We start from the raw sequence: 24,469 nt of genomic DNA, 5'->3' as shown, positions 1-24,469 counted from the left end.
TTTTTAACAAAATAAACGAAAATTAAAATTTAATATATTAAAACAAACTTTTAAAATTTAATTTATGAAGACAAAAAAATTAGACAGGTTATTGGACCAAAAATATTATTTTTTTCTTAAACAATTTCATTTATTATGGGATAACACAACATAGGGAATATAAATTTTTGTTTCTTGTTGTACATTTAATAATCTAATTGTGACTATAAAAATATATTATTAGTAAACTACCAAAAGACATCAAACTAGTGTAACAGGAGAACATTTATTTCACATTTCTTTTTCATTAAAAAATATTAAAGTACATCTGATAGTTCTAATGTGTATTATGGATTCGAATACTATAATCGTCGTGACAAAACATTATTACAAAATCAGATATCTCATTCTAATGATCTTTCGTCATCTTGATCTAATCAATATCCCTATAGACAATCACGTCAATATCTAATTATTCAAAATCAATATAATATATGAGGTACTGATGAAGAATATAACAATGATTTTGCTATTCCGCGTCACTCTCTATGGTATTAGCTTTGGAATGTTATAATTTTTAGTGTATATTTTTTATTGTGTTATTATTGTAAAATAGTTTTGTATTGATATATTAAACGGTTGTACCTGCTTTCTTAAATATAGCCTTAAATAATAAATTACCGTCGCACATAGTGTATTACGCGACGGGTTTGGATAAACCGTCGCCGATTATATATTCCGAGGTTGCGAACACAGATCGGCGACGGTTTGTCAAAACCGTCGCTATGGGCAACGGTTTATTTATAGCTGTCGCTAATGGCGACGGTTTTAAAAAAAACCGTCGCTACGATTCTATATATTCCGCGGTCGGCAAACTTTTCCTTTACGCGATTTACGCCTTCTTCGAAGCTCTATCAATTTTTTCGCAGTTTCGGTATTTTAATCCCATAATTTTTCTCATAGCTTATTCTTTGGGCTTGGCGGGCTGTCTTATGATTTGGGCCATCCGTTTGGAGGCCGGTCGTCTTATTTGGGCATCAGCCATCAGTTTGGGGCGGATTGACATATCATTTATTTATTAATTTTTATTTAAAAAAGTTTCTATTAAATTTTCTCTCCCCTCCAACCCTACACCGTAGACGTCCATCTCCCCACAGCTCCAGCCTCCCACCAGGGCATTCACCACTATTCACGTCCATAACTTCAGAGGTTCGGCGTTCTCCAGTCACCATCGTCCGACGTGCAGTCCACCGCTTCAGCATTTCTGTGTTGGTTTTTCTTTTCATTATTCTTCTGATTCTGGAGTTCAATGTTTCTGGGATTATTTTATGCAATGAATATTCGGAAATTGGACATGGGTTATTTTTTATGTTATGTTAAATATTATGGAATTTGACATCGGGTTCTTGGTCTTCTCCCGCTGATACACATTTAATTTGTGGCTGTTATCCTTCACTCATGGTGGGACTGTGTTTAATGGTCTGAGCTGTCCCTTTTTTTGTTTAATGATCGGAAAGTTCATGATCGTGATTTCTGTGTTTTCTCGAGGAAGAGTATGATTTGGGCAGTTGGGATTCTTGTAGTTTTAATCAATACCAACTTGGGATTTGATGTCTCTACTCTTGTTTTTCTGTTTCAATGCATGAAATAATTCTTTAGGATGATTTTACCTTTTTATTTATTTATTTAATACTAATAAAAATTAATAGTTGACATGATAATTGTCACAATAAAAAAACAGAGTGTTTTTGTCAACGTAAATAGTATTATGGTGATAGATAATAAGCAAGACTTTTATCATTAATAATAATGGAGGTGGGTTGCTTTGTGATGCTTGGACTGTCAATTTGGTTACCCAGGAAAGAGGTTTAGCACATAACTGTTATGTAGTAAGAACAAGCCACCCCGATCAAATATTATTATTATGGAGAATTTTTGCGCTCACCAGTAAGTGCACTGCCCGTCAATCACACAGTTACTATCTTTTATATTTCAATGCACTAGTTTGTTTCATTTAGTGGATGTGTAAAACACCGGTATGTTGAATCAGTTTGTTTTCTTTAACATATTATTGTATTTTTAAGTTAATTTATGTTCATTGACTTCATTCTTAGTTCTCATTGACTGTTTTGGCGCATATAAATTAAATTTTCTCATCCAAGAAATAATGCATCTTTTTTTTGGTACATGTTACTGGTTTTTTCTTTGCTGAGCCTTGAGACAGAAGAGTAGAAATAGAAACCAACAAAGGTATTTTGTCCATGAGCAATTGCTTATGTACTGTATAGATCTGTGGTAAATGAAAATTAATCGTAGGGACTACCTTTATATACTGGAACTCTGGGTTTCTTATTTATGTTTAGACTTTGATTTGGGTTATTGGTCAATTTTTTCTCAGGTACTGCTACACATTATTGGTTTGGTATTTATACAGACCTTAAAACCGACGAAATATGTAAGTTTCATGTTCTCAGTTTCCCTCGCTTCATTCCCCACAGCATTAATGGTGCTATATTGTAATCAATCTTGTATTGAAGGTCAAGAATATGTGCAAAAAATTTGCCAAAGTATGTAACCGAAGACCGTCTTAGAGAGTTTTTCTCCCGGAAAGGTGAAGTTACTGATGCCAAGATCATGCGTACTCGGTAACCACTTCTTCCTTGAATTTCGTTCAAAAGGTGGCTTTTTGCCATTGATTCTGACATTCGATATGTCATAATTTACAAATGAATTGAAGTTTGTTGCATTAGTGCAGGGATGGTAAGAGTAGGCAGTTTGGTTTCATTGGGTTTAGGACAGAACATGAAGCCGAGGAAGCCATAAAGTATTTCAATAAGTCTTTCTTGGATACTTGCCGGATTACATGTGAGGTTTGTTACTCTTTTTTGATCTTCACGTCTTTTGCCATATTTTAGATGCCGACCATCGGATTCCAAAGATTTTTATTAGACGAAATGGAATTTAGATAAATATGAGAGGTAGTGAGGAATATACATACTTGGAAAAAGTTCAATAATCGAGAGATTAGAGAAAATCGAGTTATGTTGAGTGCTTTTTAAATTTTAAATGGGTGAAAAGCAATTCGGTGCATGAAGTATTGATAAAAGGACATATTGATACACGAACTTTTGTTAGTGGCTTAATTGATACATGTTGATCCGATTATGGCCGATTTCCGTAATCAAAATGTCAATTTTGCTTTTTATCACAGAAATATGTCATTCATATTTTATTGAAATCTGTCCATATATGTACATTATATATTAAATTTTTTATATAATTTAATTAACTTTGTTGATAAAAATAATCAAATTAGATATTTTTTATTTAATCACAATTTTTTATTAAATATTAATTATGATTAAAAAAATTAATATTTTATTTACATGAAAATATAATTGAATCTAACGAAAATTTTTAGTAAGAAAATTATATTTGACATGAAATTAATTTGAAATTTGAATGAGATTCATCGAACCACGATTTGATATCTAACAAAACAAAAGTGTAAAGCTAGATAAAATTTAAATTTTATTTTGTTATATAACATATCAGGGTTCGATTAGTGTCTTGCACATAAGAAAATACGACTTTATATACAACAAAACAAAACTGTTAAGATTAGATGATATATCAAATTTAACAAATATTATATAACATATCGGGGTTCGATTAGTGTCTTGCACATGAGAAAATATTTTTAGAATTTCAATTTAATTTTCATGTCGAATATAATTTTCTTACTAAAATTTTTCATTAGAATCTATAAAATTCATAATTAACTAAAACATTCATTTTTTACTACAATTACTTAAATATTGTTTCAAAATCTATAATAAAAATGTTAAATATGTATAAATAAAAATTGTAACTAAATATAAAATATCAAATTTTCTTTTATATTTATCAATATAGTTATTTAAAGTAGTTAAAACATCATGCTCAATGAAGTTTCTAGCTGATCAAGACATCAAGTGTTAATATCGATCAACCCTTTAAAAAAATGCACCATGCCCAGCCATGAAATGGTGATTCTAACAAATAATTTCATAATTAACGGCTGGGTGACCTAAAAATTCAAGTGTCGAACTATAAATCTCTGCCTTTACTTGCCTCGCTTTTCTCTACAGTTCCATTGTTATTTTGTGGTTGTTTCAGTTAGGTTAATTATAGTGATATCAAGCTGATAAAATTCAGGAAAATTACTTGTCCAAAGTAGTGATTGGTTTTGTTGGACTCTTGAAGGATGTGGATGATTTAATTGCATTATTATGTGACATATAAGTAATATTCAACTGCATGGAATATCACAGCTTGTACTGGTTGCTGAAAGATTAAGTTTAAGATTCGATACTTGTGAAAAGGACAAGATTTACCTTAGTGTTTCAATGACCAGGTTGCTTGGAAGATTGGAGATCCTGGCATCCCACGACCTTGGAGTCGGCACTCAAAGAAGCAAAAGGAGAATACAACTGAAGTGGATAACAGAGTCATTGGTTTCAAAGGTTCTAAACCTGCAGCAGTTAAAAGAGGAGAGTCAGAAGAATGAGAAAGGAGATGATAATGGAGACCCTCAATTTCAGGAGTTCCTCGAGCTCATGCAGCCACGTAGTAAATCCAAATTGTGGGCTAATGATGCACTTGCAGCCTCGTCACTGGTTCAAGATAAAGTAGCATCAAACAGTATAGTTCAGATGGCAGAAGGATGTGAAAGAAAATTAGGTGTAGTGGGTTATGATCCGGAGGAAATGAAGGGAGAAGGTCGTAATACATCAGTAGAGAAACAAGATGTAGACAAACCAAAAGTTTTGGCTCATGACAAGGTTGTATCTGACATGGATTACTTCAGGAGCAGAATTAAAAAAGATTGGTCAGACTCAGAAAGTAGTGACGACGAGGTTGGTGATGATCATAGTGATAATGATGTTTGTGATGGTGATGCGCAGACCAAGAGAAATAATGATCCCGCTGAGAATATACTCGAACAAGATTTTTCTGACAGGGAAACTGGGAGAGGTTCTTTTGGGGAACATAAAATAATTGAGTCAGCAAGCCCCTTATCTTATCCAACCAATGAGGATGAGGAAGTCCTGGGATCTAACCGTTTGTTCATCCGCAATCTTCCCTACACTGCCACGTATGTGTCCTCACGTCCTTGTTTAAATGATGTGCTAGCATAGTGCGGGCTGCTATGTTTTGTTTCTTGTACACTCCTGATCTTACTAGGGTTGTCTCTTGTTGCCCTTCTTTTATGTGGCTTTACTTTCTCTGACACTTTTTGATGTCATACAGTGAAGAAGAGCTAGAAGATCACTTTAGCAAATATGGCAGTATTTCCGAGGTCCATATTGTTTTTGATAAAGATTCTAAAAGGTCCAAAGGATTTGCTTACATTCTCTTTGCTCTTCCAGAATCTGCAGCTAGGTATGACATCCTCAGCTGAATAGCTACTACATTGGAGGTTAGAATAGCTTTGATGTGTTTAATCGTGACATTCTGATGAGGTAGATGCATTAGATTTGGAAGCTTAAGTTTAAAAATATCACCAATAAACTTGACACTATTTTTAAAATAGTTGAGTTCAACTTACTCTCAAGTAGCAAAAAGTTTTAATATTTTGACTGACCACAATCATGACGATCTGTACTGACTGTACAAGTATGAACACACTTTACCTCCGACTGAAATATGATTGATTTGTGTTTTCAGGGCGATGGTAGAGATGGACAATGCAATTTTTCAGGGAAGATTATTGCACATCATACCTGCTAAACCAAAAAATATTAATGGCAAACGAGAGTATGCCTTCATTAATGCATTTTCAAGTTAATTAATTGTATTATTTTTTCAGTGCTGGTTGAGCGGTACTGTTGTAGAGCGTATTGTTTGCTGAATATCTTATGCTGGGCCAGCGATTTTGACAAGCACCCTTCAAAAACATTGAAGCAACAGAGAGAAGAGGAAAGGAAAGCATCAGAAGCCCGTGGAAACACACAAGCATGGAATAGTTTATACATGCGCCCTGATACTGTAAGTTAGAAAAATCAATATGAGGACCGGCATAAACAGTCAGTGCCCCAATACAGTTATATCAATAATTCACCATAGAGTTTTGTTGTGCCTTTCCAGAACGTGGAAAAAAAACTTTTGTTAGGATTTTAACTAAGTTGGTGGAGGCGGGAGAAATGCTTCCTTCTTCCAAAACCTATTCTCAAAATAACTGAGAGAGGCAGGGGATTTCCTCGTGCTGAAAATACTCGATGTTTTATTTTTTAACTAAGTTGTATAAGGCAGTAGCAGTGTGGCACTAGATTTTCTTTTCTTTCTGTTGTCTATATGACAGCATTATAACACGTCACTCAACTTTCCAGCTCTGCTTGTACTGCTGCCTATGTGACAGTATTATCTCATCCTCTGCTTTCTAGTATTTTATTATGATTCTTACATATTCTAGGTTGTTGAAAATATCGCACGAAAATATGGTGTTAGTAAAAGTGAACTTCTAGATAGAGAATCCGATGATCTTGCTGTGCGAATTGCGTTGGGGGAGACACAAGTAATTGCTGAGACAAAGAAAGCTCTCTCAAGTGCTGGGGTTAATATTGCCTCATTAGAGGAGTTTGCCTCTGGGAGGAGTGACGGCCTGAAGAGAAGCAACCATGTTATTTTGGTAAAGAATTTGCCTTACTGTTCATCTGAAAATGAGCTAGTCAACATGTTTGGGAAATTTGGCAGCTTGGACAAAGTCATTTTGCCTCCTACAAAAACCTTAGCTTTGGTATGGTTTTTTCTTCTTCTTTTTGTACTTTCTAAAGGTCAGATGGTATTTAATTTTGAATTAATGATGCTCTGTTTTTCATCAATCAAGCTTTTATGTTGGTAATTATGTAGGAAGGGATCCATTTAGTTTACATACATACTTCAAAAAACTCTGTTTTCGGATATCATCTCTATAAGTTTACTAGATCAGTTTGGATAATAACCAAGTATGGTCGAGAAAGGTAGGATATGATTTTGGGTGACTGATTGGACGTTTGGAGTGTTAATCCATGCATTTTTGCATTCATACCCGACAACTTAATTTGCCTTGTCTGCTTAAATTACATGTCTAGATCATGGATTTGATCGAAGTACTCCTTGATACTAAGAGAGTTCTGGCACGACACTTTTTCAGTAGCTTGACGCAGACTTTGTGCAGCAAATTTCTATTATACTAGGTGTTGAAAATGTGATTTGTTATTATATATATTAGCTAATCAAATTCCTCTTTCTTACCGATACTCCAGGTTCTCTTCCTAGAACCTGCTGAAGCACGTGCAGCTTTCAAAGGTTTAACATACAAGCGGTACAAGTAAGTTGATTAGTAATTCATTTATCGGCATCCTTTCTCTCTGACAGAAAGTGGAGTGCTTATGTTGATTGAGGGATTAAGTCGTTGAGTCATGAGTGCACATAAGTAAGATGCATATTATAGAGGTACAATGTGGTGACTGTATTGACTATTAGTGTATGAATAGTGTCTACAACTCTCTTGAGCAACGCAAGGAAAATAAAAATTATGGGATGAATATGCGCGTTGGATGAATATGCACCTTTCTAGCTTTGTTGTACTCGAGATAATTATATGACTTCAACACAATTAATATAAACATAAAAGGTGCTGATCTTTTTATTCCTATTGGAATTTATTGTTGCTAGAGGGAGTTTGTTGTTTGTGATTTGTGAAGTTAATGAATTATTTGTTGTTACCATAGGGATGTTCCACTGTATCTGGAATGGGCTCCTTACAATATTCTTAGTCAAACTCCAACAGTTGATGACAAAGTTACTGTCCATCAACCTGATGTCAAGCGAGCTTTGCTTGAGCAACAAGTTGTCGAACTAACAGAGGCAGATGTTGATAATGATAGAATTGAGGTTGTTTCTGAACTATGCATGTCTTGTTTTATATAGTTAAACTTGCCCAGTGGAGTAACAAAGTATTTATCTTTCCATAGAAAGCATCCAATAAAATCGAAGTACCACAGATGCAAATATGAAAAAGTAAAAATTGCTTGCCTCACCATTATAGGTCAATCCCATTCGATAGTTTTGTGATTTACTATGTAGGGAGGTGTGGAATGATAAGTGAAAATGCTCTTACATTAGATGCGCACATTCTGTATGTAGGAAGAGAGATCAAATAATTAAGCTTCGGAAAGCTGCAGTGGATATCTAAAGTAGAGAACTTAACATAATTAGAGGGTCAATGCTAGAACAATTAAATCATTGATCATAAAGATATATCTTGCCAATTTACATATAGCATAACTTTATTGCAAGAGGGCCAATCAAATCGGTGAACCTGGCCAAGGAAGGAAATCGTACAAAAACTTATGAATTCGGCATAATTAGGGGCCAATATAGAGTGCAAATATAAATCATTGAACTTGAGATATCCTCTCAAGAATTTAAATTTGCATGAATGTGGGGCATTATGGCTATGCATATCTTGGATCTGTTGATGAAGGATTATGTCATAGTGAATGGATCTTACCAGGTCACCAATTCGAAGATATTTGTGCAATTGCAATTTCATACAAACTGGTTGGCCTTTAATTATTAAAAATGTTTTATGTCGGGGTTTGAAATTTCCTTTTGTTTTTTGCTCCAGTCACGCACCATATATGTTAAGAATCTCAACTTCAAAACTTCAGAAGTGGATGTTAAAAAGCATTTCACCGAGCACATGAAGGGAGGAAAATTACTTAGTGTCAGGGTGAAGAAGCATGTAAAGAATGGGAAGAACATTTCAATGGGTTTTGGTTTCATGGAGTTTGATAGCGTTGAAACAGCTGCAAATGTCCGTGGGGATCTACAGGTATTTTTTCTTGCAATAGAATTTCAGCGTGCTTCATCGGTACCATACAATGGCACATGTGCTTTACCTCTGCATGTTTCCTTAACTTTTCGATGTGTCGCTACAGGGTACTGTTCTGGATGGTCATGCCCTCATATTGCAACTTTGTCATGCTAAAAACGATGACTTATTACCTAAAAAGATTGCGAATGACCGCAGTTCAACAAAGTTGATCATCAGGAACGTAGCTTTTGAGGCAACAGAAAAGGAACTTAGACAATTATTTAGTCCATTTGGTCAGGTAAAACTATTTTATCTTTTTGGTGTAATTAAATGGTTTATTTTTTATTTCTTTTATTATTTGTAATCTCTCTACTGTAGCAGATGATAACATCTAGAGATTTCTCAAGTTTTAGTTGTAGATTCCTTTTTCATAAATGTTTTATGTAGTGCTGCTTCCTACCATGTGTTTATTTTCCTTGAAGATGAAGAAAAACCAGGGAGCGTGTTTGTGGCTGGGTTGCATGGCCTGTTACTATATTGTTGTTCCCTATCCTCCAATAATCAGATTCATGAACAGTCAAATACTAATTGATGACTTAATATTATAATGTGAGTAATGGTTGAACTTGAGGGGTAATGCGTGCGGTGATCTCCTTTCATATGAAGCCTGTTTTATGTGTTGGTGCTGATGTTTTCTTTTTAACTGTCACCTATAAGGAGTCCATGCAATCAACTCCAACTCTTGTTACCCAACCACCAGACAAGTATTCCTTAGATTATTACATTCGACGACCAGGAAGAGATCTTATTTTTTTCTTAAAACTCTTATATAGAATATCAAAAGTTTTTTTCCTGCAGTGAAAGGACATGAGAGGTGGTTAACTTTCTTTTCTCTTTCCCAAGCGACGAGTGGCTGGGGACCATTGCCATTGGTCTCATCACGGTTGAATTTCTTGTGTGGCTCAGCTTTCTTAGTTCTACTCGATCCAGTGGGATCTTTCTTGCCCACTTACCAAAATAAACTGATACATTTTTAGCCATTTGACGAGTCCAATTTTGTTTAGTCTCAGTATTTAGCTAGAAAGAATACTCCATGTGTTGGAAGTTTCATTTAATGCTTGAGATCGATCTATTATGCAAATAGGCTCGCAGTCGCTTGAAGATTGCTGGATAAGATAAAATTTCGGGTCCCATGCTGGATCTAGAAGCATGAGGAGTTCAAACAATTTTCGGTTTCAGATTTATATAGGTTTATCACGCGTGGATCACTTTTCCGTTTTTTGTATTTAAAATCTTTTATTAATATAATTTCGCTTCCTATATATATATATATATATATATGCTCATAGAATTCAGTGGTACCCTCGTCATTTCGTGGCTTTCAATACTGCAGATAAAGAGTTTAAGGCTGCCAAGGAGGTTAGGTAACCATAGAGGTTTTGCTTTTGTTGAGTATGTAACGAAGCAAGAAGCTCGAAATGCACTTGAAGCTCTTTCGAACACGCATTTCTATGGACGTCATTTGGTAAGTAGGCGTGTCATTAATGTTTTAAGGCAAGCTACAGAGTGCTTGATCCCTTGTTGTTTGCTTGGCTTGTAGGTTCTGGAGAGAGCCAAAGAAGGCGAGAGCTTAGAGGAATTACGAGCAAGGACCGCTGCTCAATTCACGGACTCTACTAAGTTGTCGAATAAGAGGAAACACGAGACTATAATAGATGAAGGAAACGTTAGGTTTGAAATAGTTGGGGACTTGAACTAGGGTGGTTGCATATGACCTGGAGTGAGTAATATTATTTTGTTTGTAATTTTTTTTGTTGGGGTTTTTATATGTTGCAGAGTTTTAATTGGTACACACATATTTAGCATTTGTTATACGACATTCGGAGTCACGAAACTTCGCGTCTGGACAACAGTGAACTAATCCAGAAGTCTAAATATACCTCATCTTCTTCATATTCACTTGTTAATAGGTTAACATCGAACATATTTCACTCTTATGTTATAAAAATCGAAGTACATTGATCTCATTTGGTAGAGGGTTTTATGTTTCCTGTCTGATTTTTCTAAATATGGTTTCTTTTGTTTTGTTTTGTATTTTTTAGTGGAGAGTGTCGATGCAATTAGATTTATTTTATGGGAAATATATGATTTTAGTACCTTGTCTTGTCTATTAGGCGCCATGGGGACACTTGATTTGACGACTCGCAGTGGCTTATGTTTATATCAAAGTTGTGCATTTTAAAAAAAAGTTATTACATTTACATGCAATTGTAATAGTTTATATAGACAGAAATTGCGAAAGGATTAAATTGGTTATGAGTTTTGTCGTTCAATAGTATGAAATCATCAAACTCAATGAAAATGTGAAGATGCTTGAATGTGTCTTTCAATCCAATAATAAATTTGATGACTCGTGATTTTTAATATATTTATTTGTTAAAATATTATAAATGTATTTAAGGCTAAAACAAGGTTCTATCATAACGATCAAGTTTTATGAGTTTAAACAGGTTTAATACGAGATTAAGCGTGAAATATTTTAGTTTTTATTGAAAGAAAGTTTAAAAGTTAGAATTTATAAAATAACTTAATTTTTAATCTACAATAAATGCCTTTTTTTAGCACTTTTTCATGCTTAGTATAATATAACAAAGAATTGATCGACATTTTCACGCTTTTACCCGAATCAAAGTTTTTTACTCAAGTTTCGCTCTTAAACCGCACGCTTTTTAAAAGGGTTAAAGCTAATGGAGTTTAAAAGTTTGAATCATAATTTGTCCCTGATTGATATTTGATGATGTAGATTCTTGTTGTAAATGTTACCATCACTGCATAAATGACTGTTTCAATATAGATTTATGTACACAACGATAGTGGTGAAAATTGGTATAAGAATGTTTCGTAACCTTTTCCATTTCAAGGCAAGAACGAACAACATTTCATGAATCCTATGTTCTGTAAGAACCAACAATATCAGATGATTACGAAGGCCTTTGAGACTCGGGAAGATTTTTCACATAAACATCCTGAACAGGTCGAACATAATCTCCAAGTTTTTCGGGTGCCCAATCATTGGTTTGAATTGGAGGCAGATATCTTACAGTAATAGGTGCCGGTCTCACATGCAAGCTGCCCTTTCTCCATGCTCGATGGGTACCCGTGAGGACTATTGGAACTATTGGACGACGAGTTTGCAGTGCCAAATGCACAAAACCCTGTGCATAGTTGAATGAAACGTGTTACTTGAAGGAGAAAGAATTGCAAGTTGAGTGCTATTTAGAAGTTGGTGATGATCTTGCCTTCTTGAAAGGTAGCAAGCGGCCATTTTTAGAACGCGCGCCTTCTGGGAATATGATCAAAGACAGATCATTCTTTACAATTGCATTAGCTACCTGCATGGAACAGAGAATATTCACCACAGAAGTATAGCAATTGCAGCATAGACTAAAAGCAATATCAGCAGAAACAAACCATTGACCTCTTTCATAGACTCTATTGGATCTGTCTATTCGAAGATGGTCAGCCAAAACGTATAACTGTCCAAGGAGTGGATAAAATATTATCTGGGCACAGCAAATGCATCCATGTCAACCTTGTTGGTCCCACGTGCGGAATTTGAGATAGTAAAAACCCGAAAATAAAGAATAAACTGGCACCGAGATTTACGTGGAAAACCCCTAAAAATTATTAGGGTAAAAACCACGGGCAAGATGAAAAGAATTTCCACTATAATATTTTGTGGTGTTAAACTCACTCACTGTGTTTCCAAAGAGAACACATACTCTCTTAATACAGGAGAACAAAACACCTCACAAATATTATAGAACTAAGCACTTAAATGCTTATAAGATGAGAGAAAACTCGAAGAAGGGATAATTTCCAAATGAAGGGAGGAGCTCTATTTATAGAGCCCCTTGACCGTGTGAAGACGCGTATAAAACGCGTCTTCCATCTTTCCACGAAACCTTTGAGCAGCCCACGTTTCTTTTTTCTTTGATTCAGCTGCCCACTCCCGACATGCATTTAATGCATTCATAATTACCTACATTTCTCCCACTTGGAGATTTGATTGAGAATCAAACACATCTCCACACATCCTTTCAATCTTGCCATTACCTGCTGCTTACGTTTCCGCTAGACCACTGGAAAATCTACACCACTCAAACTTATCAGTGTTCACTGATTTTGTGAGAAAATCAGCTATGTTTTCTTTCGTATGAATCTTCTGCATATCCACACTTCCTTCTTCTACTACTTCCCGCACAAAGTGAAATTGGACTCCAATGTGTTTAGTCCTGGAATGAAAGGCTGGATTCCTTGCGATATGCAAGGCACTCTGACTGTCACAAAACAAAGGAACATTCTCTTGTTTGTGCCCGATCTCCTCCAATAACCTTTTAATCCATATTGCCTCCTTGCAAGCTTGAGTAGCTGTCATGTATTCTGCCTCTGTTGTAGATAATGTCACAACTGTCTGCAGTTTTGAAACCCAGCTTACTGCTCCCCCTGCAAGTGTAAACACATAACCAGTAGTAGATTTCCTCTTATCAGGATCACCTGCATAATCTGAATCGACAAAGCCCCTGAGTGTAAAATCCGATCCTCCATAACATAATGCAGCATTCGAGGTACCCTTAATGTATCTAAGGATCCTCTTAACAGTGCTCCAATGCTCTCTTCCAGGATTCGCCATATACCGACTAACTGCTCCCACTGCTTGAGCAATGTCTGGTCTTGTACAAATCATAGCGAATATCAAACTTCCCACTGCTGATGCATACGGTACTCGAGACATCTCCATCCTCTCTGCTTCACTGCTAGGACTCATCTCGGAGGATAACTTGAAGTTAACAGGAATAGGGGTCGATATTGGCTTACTATCTTGCATGTTGAAGCGTTGCAAGATTTTCTTCAAATAATTTTTCTGCGAAAGCCAAATCTTTCTGTTACTTCTGTCTCGATGAACTTGCATCCCTAGAATCTTGTTTGCTGGTCCCAAGTCCTTCATATCAAATTCCCTAGCCAATTGTGCCTTCAATCCTTGGACCTGATCTTTGTTGGGGCCTGCTACCAACATGTCGTCCACATACAACAGCAAAATGATATAATCATCACCAGACCTCTTGAAATACGTACAAGGGTCTGCACTCAGTCTGTTGTATCCAAGGCTCATGATATAGGAATCAAATCTCTTGTACCAACACCTCGGCGCCTGTTTGAGACCGTACAGAGATTTCTTCAACCTGCAAACCAAGTTCTCTTTGCCTTTTTCCGCAAAACCTTCTGGCTGGAGCATATAGATTTCTTCTTCAAGATCTCCATGAAGAAATGCCGTTTTCACATCTAGCTGTTCTAGATGTAGGTCAAACACCGCACACAATGCCACCACCACTCTGACTGTTGTAAGCCGAACCACAGGAGAAAATATCTCATTGAAGTCAATGCCTTCTTTCTGAGCATACCCTTTTATCACCAACCTAGCACGATACCGCTCCACTTGGTTATTGCCATCACGCTTGATCTTATAGACCCATCTGTTTCCAATGGCTTTCCTCTCTCGTGGTAGTGTAAAAGATCCCAAGTTTTATTTCTGTCTAATGCCTCCAACTCTTCTTGCATTGCTATCATCCACAAGGATACATCCGAGCTTTGAGTAGCCTTGTGGAAACTCGATGGCTCGCCATCCTCTGATAATAGACAATATGCAATATTGCTTTCAGTGAAATAATCTGAAAGCCAACCTGGTGGTCTTCTGTCTCGATTTGACTGCCTCACATTGGAAACCTCAGACTCAACATGTTCTTGTTCTTCGTGCTCTGGTACTGCTTCACAAGAAACCTGACCTTCGTCCGTCTTATTTTCCACCTGAAATATAGTAGTTTCTGAATTCAATGTGACTTTGTCTCCCTTTACTTTATCTTCCTCGAAGATAACATCACTGCTGATGACAAGCTTGTGAACAGTAGGATCCCACAAGCGAAACCCCTTTACTCCATCAGCATATCCCAAGAAGATACATTTTCTGGATTTCGAATCCAACTTTGATCTTTCTTGCTCATTGTACAGAACGTACACCGGACTTCCAAATGTATGCAAATGAGAATAATCTGTCGGCTTCCCGGTCCACATCTCCATCGGAGTCTTCAGATCAATCGCCACTGAAGGAGAACGATTGATAATATAACAAGTGGTTTTGACTGCTTCCGCCCAAAATGACTTTTCTAGACCCGCAGTCCTCAACATAGCTCTTGTTCTGTCCAACAAGGTCCTGTTCATCCGCTCTGCCACTCCGTTCTGTTGAGGTGTGTAAGCCGCCGTGAACTGTCTCTTGATGCCCTCATGTTGACAAAATGCATCAAATTCGTCACTGGTATATTCTCCTCCATTGTCAGTCCTCAGACACTTGATTTTCTTTTCTGAATCAAGTTCAACCCGCACTTTGAAATCTTTGAAGACCTGGAAAACATCTGATTTCTTCTTGATTGGATACACCCAACATCTCCTAGAGAAATCATCAATGAACGAGACAAAGTATCTCGCTCCTCCTAGGGATACAACCGGTGCTTGCCAAACATCCGAATGAATCAGCTCCAATATGTTTTTGCTCCTGGCAGTAGAAGTGCCAAACTTAAATCTATGTTGTTTACTGGTAACACAGTGCTCACAAAAGGTTAGTGACACTTTTGTAAGTCCCGGCAGCAGCTTCCGTTCTGAGAGAATTTTTAAACCTCGTTCTGGCATATGCCCGAGCTTTCTATGCCATAGCACTGTTGATTCTTCTCCTGAACCATTTGATGCAACAACTAGTTCTGCCTCTTTGTGTATTTCTCTCAAAAGTACATACAGATTTGCAGCAACTTTTTCTGCCTTCATAACCACGAGCGCGCCTTTGACAATTTTCATGATCCCGTTCTCGATCCGAGTTTTGCACCCGATGTCATCCAATTGCCCCAAGGACAAAAGATTTTTCGTCAGTCCTTTCACATGTCGTACCTCCTGTATGGTGCGAATGGTGCCATCAAACATTTTAATTTTGATAGTACCGACCTCAGCGATTTCCAAGGCATGATCATTTCCCATGAATACAGATCCTCCTGAGATTGGTTCATAATGATCAAACCATTCTCTCTGAGACGTCATGTGCCACGTCGCTCCTGAATCCATAATCCATGTATCACAAAATTTGTGTCTACCTTCCGCAACAGTTGCCGCTTCGCTGAATAATATTTCACCACCGCCTGAAGTACTGGCCACATTTCCTTGAAAACTCTTCTCGATACTCGTACACTCTTTCTTGAAGTGCCATTTACCGCCACATTTGAAGCAGTAAATATTTTTCTTTTTACTTCTAGACTTTGATCTACCTTGTCTTTGGCTCCCACTGGAGTCACGGTCCATGAATCTTCCTCTTATCATCGGTAAAGCCTCTGCCTGCTTCGATGTTACCAACCTATCTTCCTTATTCTTGCGCCGGCTTTCTTCTCCGAGAACCGCAGTTAAGACATCGTCGAATCTTAGAAAGCCCATAAGAATATTGTTGGTAATGTTGATGATAAGTTGATCATATGAATCTGGTAGACTTTGAAGTAGAAGCACCGCACGTTCATTTTCCCCTATTTTATGCCCCATGGAAGTGAGTTGGGCAAATAGGGTATTTAGTGTGTTGATATGGTCGGTCATCGATGAGGATTCCGCCATCCGAAGAGTATAAAGCCTTCTCTTTAGGAAAATCATGTTGTGTAGGGACTTGACCTCGTACATCTTTGTCAGAGTATCCCAGATAACTTTGGCTGTTTTTATCTCAGAGATACTTGACAAAACTTCGTCTGCTATTGCCAAGTGTAAATTGGCAACGGCATTATCATTCATCTCATTCCACTTTCCATCATCCGCAATCTCCACCGGTCTATCTCCAATAGCCGCCAAGTAATTCTCTTTTCTTAAAACTGCTTGTATCTTTATTTTCCACAACATAAAATTGCTTCCGTTGAACTTTGCTATCTCGTACCTTCCCACCATTATGTCTACAACAATTTTAGTAGACCGGACAAAATAATCCTGCCTTAAATAAAAAATCTCAAAAAATCTTTTCTGATGTGGAAGATCAGTCTAGGCTGCAACCACAGAGCATACTCAGAATTTTATGAAATTTTAAACCAAGGCTCTGATACCACTTGTTGGTCCCACGTGCGGAATTTGAGGTAGTAAAAACCCGAAAATAAAGAATAAACTGACACCGAGATTTACGTGAAAAACCCCTAAAAATTATTAGGGTAAAAACCACGGGCAAGATGAAAAGAATTTTCACTATAATATTTTGTGGTGTACAACTCACTCACTGTGTTTCCAAAGAGAACACGTACTCTCTTAATACAGGAGAACAAAACACCTCACAAATATTATAGAACTAAGCACTTAAATGCTTATAAGATGAGAGAAAACTCGAAGAAGGGATAATTTCCAAATGAAGGGAGGAGCTCTATTTATAGAGCCCCTTGACCGTGTGAAGACGCGTATTTATACGCGTCTTCCATCTTTCCACGAAACCTTTGAGCAGCCCACGTTTCTTTTTACTTTGATTCAGCTGCCCACTCCGGACATGCATTTAATGCATTCATAATTGCCTACAAACCTCAACCTAGAGGATTCACAGCAGCTATACTTGAAAGCTGAAATTTTGCCAAAAATATACATATACATATAAATCCAACAACTCCACAGTCGAGGCGGTGTAATGAGTCGAGAGTTGATAATAGACAAAACATGTACCTCTTTCTTTGCAATGCCAATAGTTCCGGTAGGAGTCAACCACATTACAAGGAAAATGTCTATGGGAGATGCATGATTGCTGATGTAAATGGCCCTCTCACTAGAGTATTCTGCACCTCTTATCTTTATAGGATTTCCCAATATCCACATCTGGAAACATTTTGATCATTAATCACTTAATAGTCGTTTCATATATGATCATAACAATACCCAATACCAACAAGTGAATTGTTATTGATCTACCAAACTAGCAATTTCATGAAGATGAGTTGCAATACCCATCTTTCTATATGTTGTGAAGTCAACACCCTTCATTTTTTAGCTTCATCTGCCAAGAAAAACCTCCAATTTACCACCAATGCAAAATATCATAAATGCACGAACAAGCATCAGCCATTGGACCCGAAAGCTATAAATATTAGTGATTACTGTACCAAAGTGTCATCTATTGGGCCGTGCTATAGAGCTGTTTCGTATTCGTCCTCGTGTTACAAAAATGATTAAGTTACTCTCGTAATTTCATTTTGAATCTTTATTTTTTTTCAATGTGGCGCATGGATTACAAGAAGGATGTGTGCACAGGCCACAGCTGGGTGCAACCACTGCTTGTGAAACCAATGATAACTCTCTCACCACTGCTATAAATTCAGGTGCGGAGCTCAAGGGTTCCAACCCCACCTATTATTTTTTTTTTAAAAAAAAATGACTAGTTTTTGTTTTTTTTTTTTAAAAAAATTTCAGCCCCTGTTAAAAAAATTAAAATAGATCAACTCTCATAGATCTCACTTTATTCTCATCTATTAGTTGATTTATTGTCTTAGGCTCTGAGATTATGCAACTTTAAAATAAAATTGACAGCCTTAAAATTATGTCGAATATGATGTATATGAATTTTCGAGTTTGGATTTTACCCTAAAAATCTATTGCTGTGAATTTTGGGAAAAATAATAAATTGATTGAAATATTTAAGGATTATTGATGTTGTAATTATTATTGGGTTTGTATTGTGTTTTTCTAGTTAGAATAACTGAAAATTGAATAATTATGAGATTTGAAAATTATATTTTTGTTGGAATTTTTTTGGGATAATTGGTTTTTCTAGTTTGATAACTCATGAAATGAAGAAATAAAACACCATCAAGCTATTTTTAAACAAAAAAAGAAGGCATCGACAAGTAAAGGACAGACATCAATTCAGTCTAGAGTTAATTAAAATACCAGTTTCAAGCAAAATAATTGACCGAACTGAAATAATTCGATAATTCAGTTTGGTTTATTCGGGCGTTTGATTTTAATTTGTTATAACATTAGTTACTTTGGTATACGTTTTTTGTTTGCCAATTGTTTTGCTTTGTTTGTTTTGGAATAGACAACATAAAATATATGTGATGATATGACCTTTCTTTATTGTGCGGTTCGCAAGTTTCGGGCCTGCCTTGGTCATAATTTTTTTCCAATAACGAACAAAACTATTATTTTCATGGAATTTTCCACTAATTAATCCATATTCTTTAATTATAAATATATATAGGATGTTCTTCGAGTGAATTGTCTTTAAATTCTCAAACTCAAACTTGAATTTGAAGTCAGTTCTTGCATAAAAAAATTATACTCCATTATCCATTTAAAAAAAAATGTATTTCATGTGCCAACGTGTTTTTTAACGTATAAAAACGGATACAAAACATGAAAAATATAGAATATCAATTGTTTTGGATCTGATATAAAAACTAAGATTTTGAGTATAAAATTTAAACAATTTTATTAATACCAACACTTAGTATACATGTCTGGGTACAAAACAATTAACAAATTTGCTGCAATAATTTAAGAAACTTTAGGTATAAAAAATAATGATTTACACTTTTAATTTAAGATATATGAAATATAAAAACACATTTATGTGAAAGATTTTTATACATCGAACACATGATTTTTAATAGATCTGAAACAATTAGCACTAAAAACTCATATTTATTTCAGATTTGAAATAGTTAGTATTAGAAACTCATATATTATAATATATATATTCAATTTTTTTGTTTTGATTTTCATCTATAACAAAACACCTGAACACAATAAGTGCATAAATATCTCTATGTGGATCAATGTACAAATTTTTTCCCCCATGAGACTGACATTTTGGGTTTGTGGATTTAAAGACAATTTACCCATGATATTAGAATTAAAAAAATAGATTTGTTTTCTCCTAGACTCCTATCGATACATTCTTGGGCGAGGGTGTTACACAGAATTTGCTTACTATAGTTTACACGGCTAGCGTGATTTGCAGGCTACTACGTTAACCAAAGAGTTTGCCTAGTGTGCACAAAAATAGTAATTGTCGGTTCTATCATCATAAAATAAATATTTGAAAATCCACAGGCAACACTGGAAACCCCTACCAACTTCCACGCATAGTTCTTATTTGTTAATCGATATACAGGTAATATTTTGTTCAAACAAGCCGTGAGCACTAATAAAAAATAGATGTTAACTATGCAAAACAGAAGCTAGTTATGTTGGTACCAAGATGGGCTAAAGCCGCAGGTGATTTCGGCATTTCAGATAAATTCACATCTTTTTCTCATATTCACGTACAAAATAAATGGAGAACAATCATAGGTTCTGACATCAATGCTCCCTTATCCTAAACAAAGTTTATTCAGCAAATAAGTTGGGTTCATACACTATGAGGAGCTATTATAGTGCAGCTACGCATTCGATTTCAATCCTTGCATCCATGGGCAGTGCTGCAACCTGGTAGGTCGAACGAGCAGGAGCAGGTGCGGGAAAATCTGCAACATAATTTGGCATAGCTGTATAAAGCTCACCGTTTATACAAATAACAAATCAAAGTGAAATGGTTGTATTAAAGCGGGGCATTTTGCAGCATTATACTTCTAATACCCGATGTGTTAACTCAGCATTCAGAGATAAACCAACATTTTTGTCTGGAAGTATCAAACCTTGCAATATACAAGATTCAAGTATCTCATGAAATTTGCATCCTTTTTTAAAACCATAAAATGAGTATAAAAACCATGAAAACTGGCGTTTTTTAATCATCTCTTGAAAACAGAAAAGACAACATGCCATCACAGGTGACAAATGGAGAGCAGGCTAAGCATGCCACTCTCTTGATAATTTGACACAGGTTATGCACAACAAACTGGGGCCAGAAGGAATCAATCCAATTGGTTCACAAGTACTCACACCAAATCTAAATTCATACATATCAACTGATATTCTCCACTAATCCTGGTGTTTAGGCATTGGCAGAAAACACATTAATCTAATTAATAATGCAGATTGATGATTATATAGTGGCAATAAATGCATGTAAGACGGTATTCAGATGCTATAGTATCAAGCAAACTTCACTTCCAAGAACTCACATTTAGCATAAATTTCATTGACTTTCTTGAAGTCTTTCAGATCAGCCAACCTGCAATTTAACAAAACATGACGCTATTTAAAAATGTTGAAGAGATATAAATTTGTCATGTGAATTTTGTATGTGTGCCAGCCCATGGAAGAAACAAAACGAGGATCACATACATGATTGTTGTCTTCACAACTGAAGAATAGTTGGCACCACTAGCTTTAAGTATCTCACCCATATTCTTAAGTACCTGGTCCATCATGCATGAGTTCAATACGTTAGCAAGCCGTTTATTAATTGTAGAAAATGACGAAAATATTGCCAATGGATTTATATCTCAGAGAGAGTTAGATTTAATTCCTCACTAGAGAGACATATCAGAATGATAGAAGGCTGCTGAGGAGAAAGGCAATCTCTTGCAAATGATAATAGAAACAAATACTTGAGAAATTTTTAGAATACCTTAAACAGTTCATCAGTAGACAACAACTTTTTACAAGTAGAGAAGCAACAAAATTATCATTAGATCATTCGTAAACTCTGAGACATTTGAGATAAACTAACCAATATTATTGTCTGGGTGCATTCGTAAAGAATCCTTTCGGTTCTACTCAACTCATTATGATGTAAAAGACTGGAAAACCAAAAAGAAAAAACCTCAACCCATGTTCAAAATATGACCGATTCATAGGTCAATTCACAAAACATAGACCACAAGGGCATAATCCATGACGCAAAGCTCCACTTTCCCTAGGTCTGTCACTTCCGGTATTCAAGCACGAAAAGAGTAGAACAAGAGTTATTCAAGCTGGAAGGAGAAGAAAATGATTGACGCTTTGAGCACTCCTCAATCCTCACACAATGCCCTCTTTGATATTGATGAACTTACAGATCGTGGCCAGCCTTCCTTCTCTGGAGGTTTCAGGCAGGCAGTATTATCTACGCCCTTAATTTTATTCATGTGGCACTAATGTGCAATTATTAAATGCTCAAGTTCCACAATGAGCACAGAGGACAAAATTCAATAGCTAAGAAATCAAAGAGAACAATTAGTTATGATATCCTACCTGCTCAGTTTGTTCCTCTACATTATCTGAGACAAACTTTCCAGTCTGCGTAAAACAAATGAAATAGATTAAAGACAGGCACTGCAGGATGTATACAACAAATTTACAACAGATATGAAACAGCTAGTATAACTTTAAATTAAAGAAAATGTCTTATCACTTGAAATGGATTGTTGATGTCACAAACCTCTGGAACTAATCCAAGAACCCCAGACACAAAAAGCATATTATTTGCTTTGATGGCTTGAGAATACGGCCCCAATGCTGCGGGAGCCTTTTCGGTATGGATGGCCTCCTTTATACCTAGGTTTGTTTAACAATGCAACCACTATGAGCACCATTTTATGATGAAGATCTCTTTTGCTAATACTAAAATAATATTCGACTGACTAAAAATACTGATCGCAAATTCATGAGAGCCGGGGAACTTAAACAAGGGAAAAGGCGCGACTTGATCGCGTTTGCAGCATTAAAAATTTGATTGAATGCCCAAATAATTCATTTTTCTCTAACAACTTCTGACAATGAAGATCATCAGTCACAAGAAAATAACCCACCCCCTGGTTCTACACATTTAACCGATCGCATCAAAAGCTTCGGGGATTCACAGAACCCATCGAGTTCAAACTAAATTCTTCACGACAGAATCTCATCCCTACAACCAGTAACTCTTTTTCGAACCCACCGAACATTTCATTTAAAAAAAACAACCTAGAATAAGAATCAAATTGCATTATGAAAAATGTAAGCGAGTGCCTAAGATTGACCTGCATTAGCATGAGTAGACATGCCTAAAGAAGCTAAGGGAGGAGATCGGGCTGAACGGCGAACGTTGACGCCGGCCAAGGATACGCAACCCACGCCGATGGCTAATGGCGCCTTATTCCGCAGTACCCCCACATCAACGGCCGGTAAATGAAAAGACCTTGCACACCACGCCATCAATTGTGTTATTACAGCGACTTTGGTCTGCACGACCTACTCGGATTTACCAGTGTCCCCAACTGCGTCAGGGGCTTGGGCTTGGTCTTGGGCTTGGTCTTGGGTGTCGGGTAGAGTTTGGCCCATTGTTAAATTTGGACTACCCAAATAAACTAACTAAGCGATCCTATTTGATGGTTGAAGGGGGGGTCGAAGGAAAACCTAGAGGACCACTCGCAATAATTTGGTGCTTGATCACCCATAAGTCTAAAAGCCCATATCTTTAATCCAACAAATATATGGCTTGCAGTTTATATAAATCCAACAATTGGTTTGAGACATTATACTAAAACAAAAATTCTTGTGAGACAAGGAGAGATATGGCTAGTGGGATTGACGGGAGCGGGCGGGGATGGCTATATTTTTGGGAACGAAGGGTGAATATAATATCTGAATTGGTGGAGTATGTGAATTCTTGTCTAATAGTTAAAAGTTTGATTATTTCTATCAATACTTTATCAGACGAGCTTCAATATGGTTTACTGGATTAGCGTGATTCACAGGTTATTGTGTGAGTCTTATGGTTTATCTAATGTATACCAAACGATAACGACTGCGAGTTCTTACGTCGTGAAAAAAATAATGCAATGACTTGTTAAAATTCAAATTGCATATCTTTGACGGCAACGAGCCAACAATGTGAAGATTGTATATTGCCGTAGAAATCCAAGATGGAGGACATCATTTTTAGTACATTTTATCACAAAATTGTTTTGGACAACATATATCATGTATATGATTTTAGAAAAAATAAATTTTTGGTTTATTAGTTTATTCTATTTTGGGTTTTCGTATATCAAATTTTCAAAATTTGATTTTGATATACTAACATTTAATTTTTGATTATTTTGATTCAATTTATAACATGACACTAAAATTGAAAACTTAATCGACAAAAATTTGTCCCTGAAATTTCGAAAAATTAATAGACCAAGATCGATCAAGTTAATAGACAATAAAATATTATATGTTCTTGGTTTTATGTATAAGTAAGCCATTACAATATATTTATTTATTTTATTAGAGTAATAATTACTAAACTTATTGGGTACAAAGATGACCGAATTTGCTATTAGAGAAAACGTGTCTTACATGGTAGTGGATATTTTGATGCTTGCACGTTATATGATATGACATCGAGATTAAAATAAAAAACGTGTTTGGACAAATCGGAAACGCGTACAAAATATTCATTTGGACTAGTTATCTTGCACACGCGATACGTGTGTGTATAGTTTTTTTTTTTTTTTTATCATTATCAATAGACTAAAGTGGAATTTGATAAATTATGGAGGGACTAAATTGATATTTGATTGGTTGAAATAAAAAAAATAAAAATATATAATAAAAGTGTGTGGTGAAACTTTAAAAAAAACAAAAAACAAAAGTGTAATATCAGTATCATATAAGGGTAAAGTTGGAAGAAAAAATTGACGTCTTTCCTAA

At 35.9% G+C, this 24,469-nt stretch overlaps 3 protein-coding genes across 3 annotated transcripts; 1 reads left to right on the top strand and 2 right to left on the bottom strand.

The window, feature by feature from the left end:
* Window positions 1-1,072: 1,072 nt before the first annotated feature.
* Window positions 1,073-10,774, top strand: LOC140836939 (uncharacterized). The gene is given in 16 exon segments (XM_073202826.1): window positions 1,073-1,247; window positions 2,378-2,434; window positions 2,517-2,624; window positions 2,735-2,849; window positions 4,376-4,503; window positions 4,505-5,116; window positions 5,272-5,403; window positions 5,689-5,778; window positions 5,892-6,009; window positions 6,434-6,757; window positions 7,266-7,330; window positions 7,734-7,896; window positions 8,633-8,839; window positions 8,946-9,119; window positions 10,215-10,346; window positions 10,422-10,774. Coding segments are annotated over 15 exon segments (2,529 nt in total). The 5' UTR covers window positions 1,073-1,247; window positions 2,378-2,432; the 3' UTR covers window positions 10,581-10,774.
* A 919-nt stretch (window positions 10,775-11,693) lies between these two features.
* LOC140836945 (1-acyl-sn-glycerol-3-phosphate acyltransferase-like) lies at window positions 11,694-17,819 on the bottom strand. The gene is given in 5 exon segments (XM_073202835.1): window positions 11,694-12,036; window positions 12,121-12,213; window positions 12,300-12,315; window positions 12,317-12,384; window positions 17,591-17,819. Coding segments are annotated over 5 exon segments (561 nt in total). The 5' UTR covers window positions 17,741-17,819; the 3' UTR covers window positions 11,694-11,802.
* A 2,305-nt stretch (window positions 17,820-20,124) lies between these two features.
* LOC140836938 (reactive Intermediate Deaminase A, chloroplastic) lies at window positions 20,125-23,060 on the bottom strand. The gene is made up of 6 exons (XM_073202825.1): window positions 22,810-23,060; window positions 22,230-22,345; window positions 22,043-22,087; window positions 21,152-21,225; window positions 20,989-21,038; window positions 20,125-20,388 (listed from the first exon to the last, which is right to left on the bottom strand). The coding sequence occupies exons 1-6, from the start codon at window positions 22,982-22,984 to the stop codon at window positions 20,294-20,296; spliced, it is 555 nt and encodes a 184-aa protein (XP_073058926.1). The 5' UTR covers window positions 22,985-23,060; the 3' UTR covers window positions 20,125-20,293.
* Between the last annotated feature and the right edge of the window lie 1,409 nt (window positions 23,061-24,469).

The sequence above is a fragment of the Primulina eburnea genome, chromosome 7, assembly GCF_022965805.1.
Source record: "Primulina eburnea isolate SZY01 chromosome 7, ASM2296580v1, whole genome shotgun sequence".
NCBI classification, from domain to species: Eukaryota; Viridiplantae; Streptophyta; class Magnoliopsida; order Lamiales; family Gesneriaceae; genus Primulina; species Primulina eburnea.
This window is presented reverse-complemented; position numbering and strand designations above follow the sequence as displayed.

Coding starts and splice junctions, on each gene's coding strand:
- LOC140836938 (XM_073202825.1), bottom strand. CDS start 22,984: ATGGCGTGGTGTGCAAGGTCTTTTCATTTACCGGCCGTTGATGTGGGG. Junction 22,346..22,809: donor GTCTACTCATGCTAATGCAG/GTCAATCTTAGG, acceptor AAACAAACCTAG/GTATAAAGGAGGCCATCCAT. Junction 22,088..22,229: donor TTCTTGGATTAGTTCCAGAG/GTTTGTGACATC, acceptor TGTTTTACGCAG/ACTGGAAAGTTTGTCTCAGA.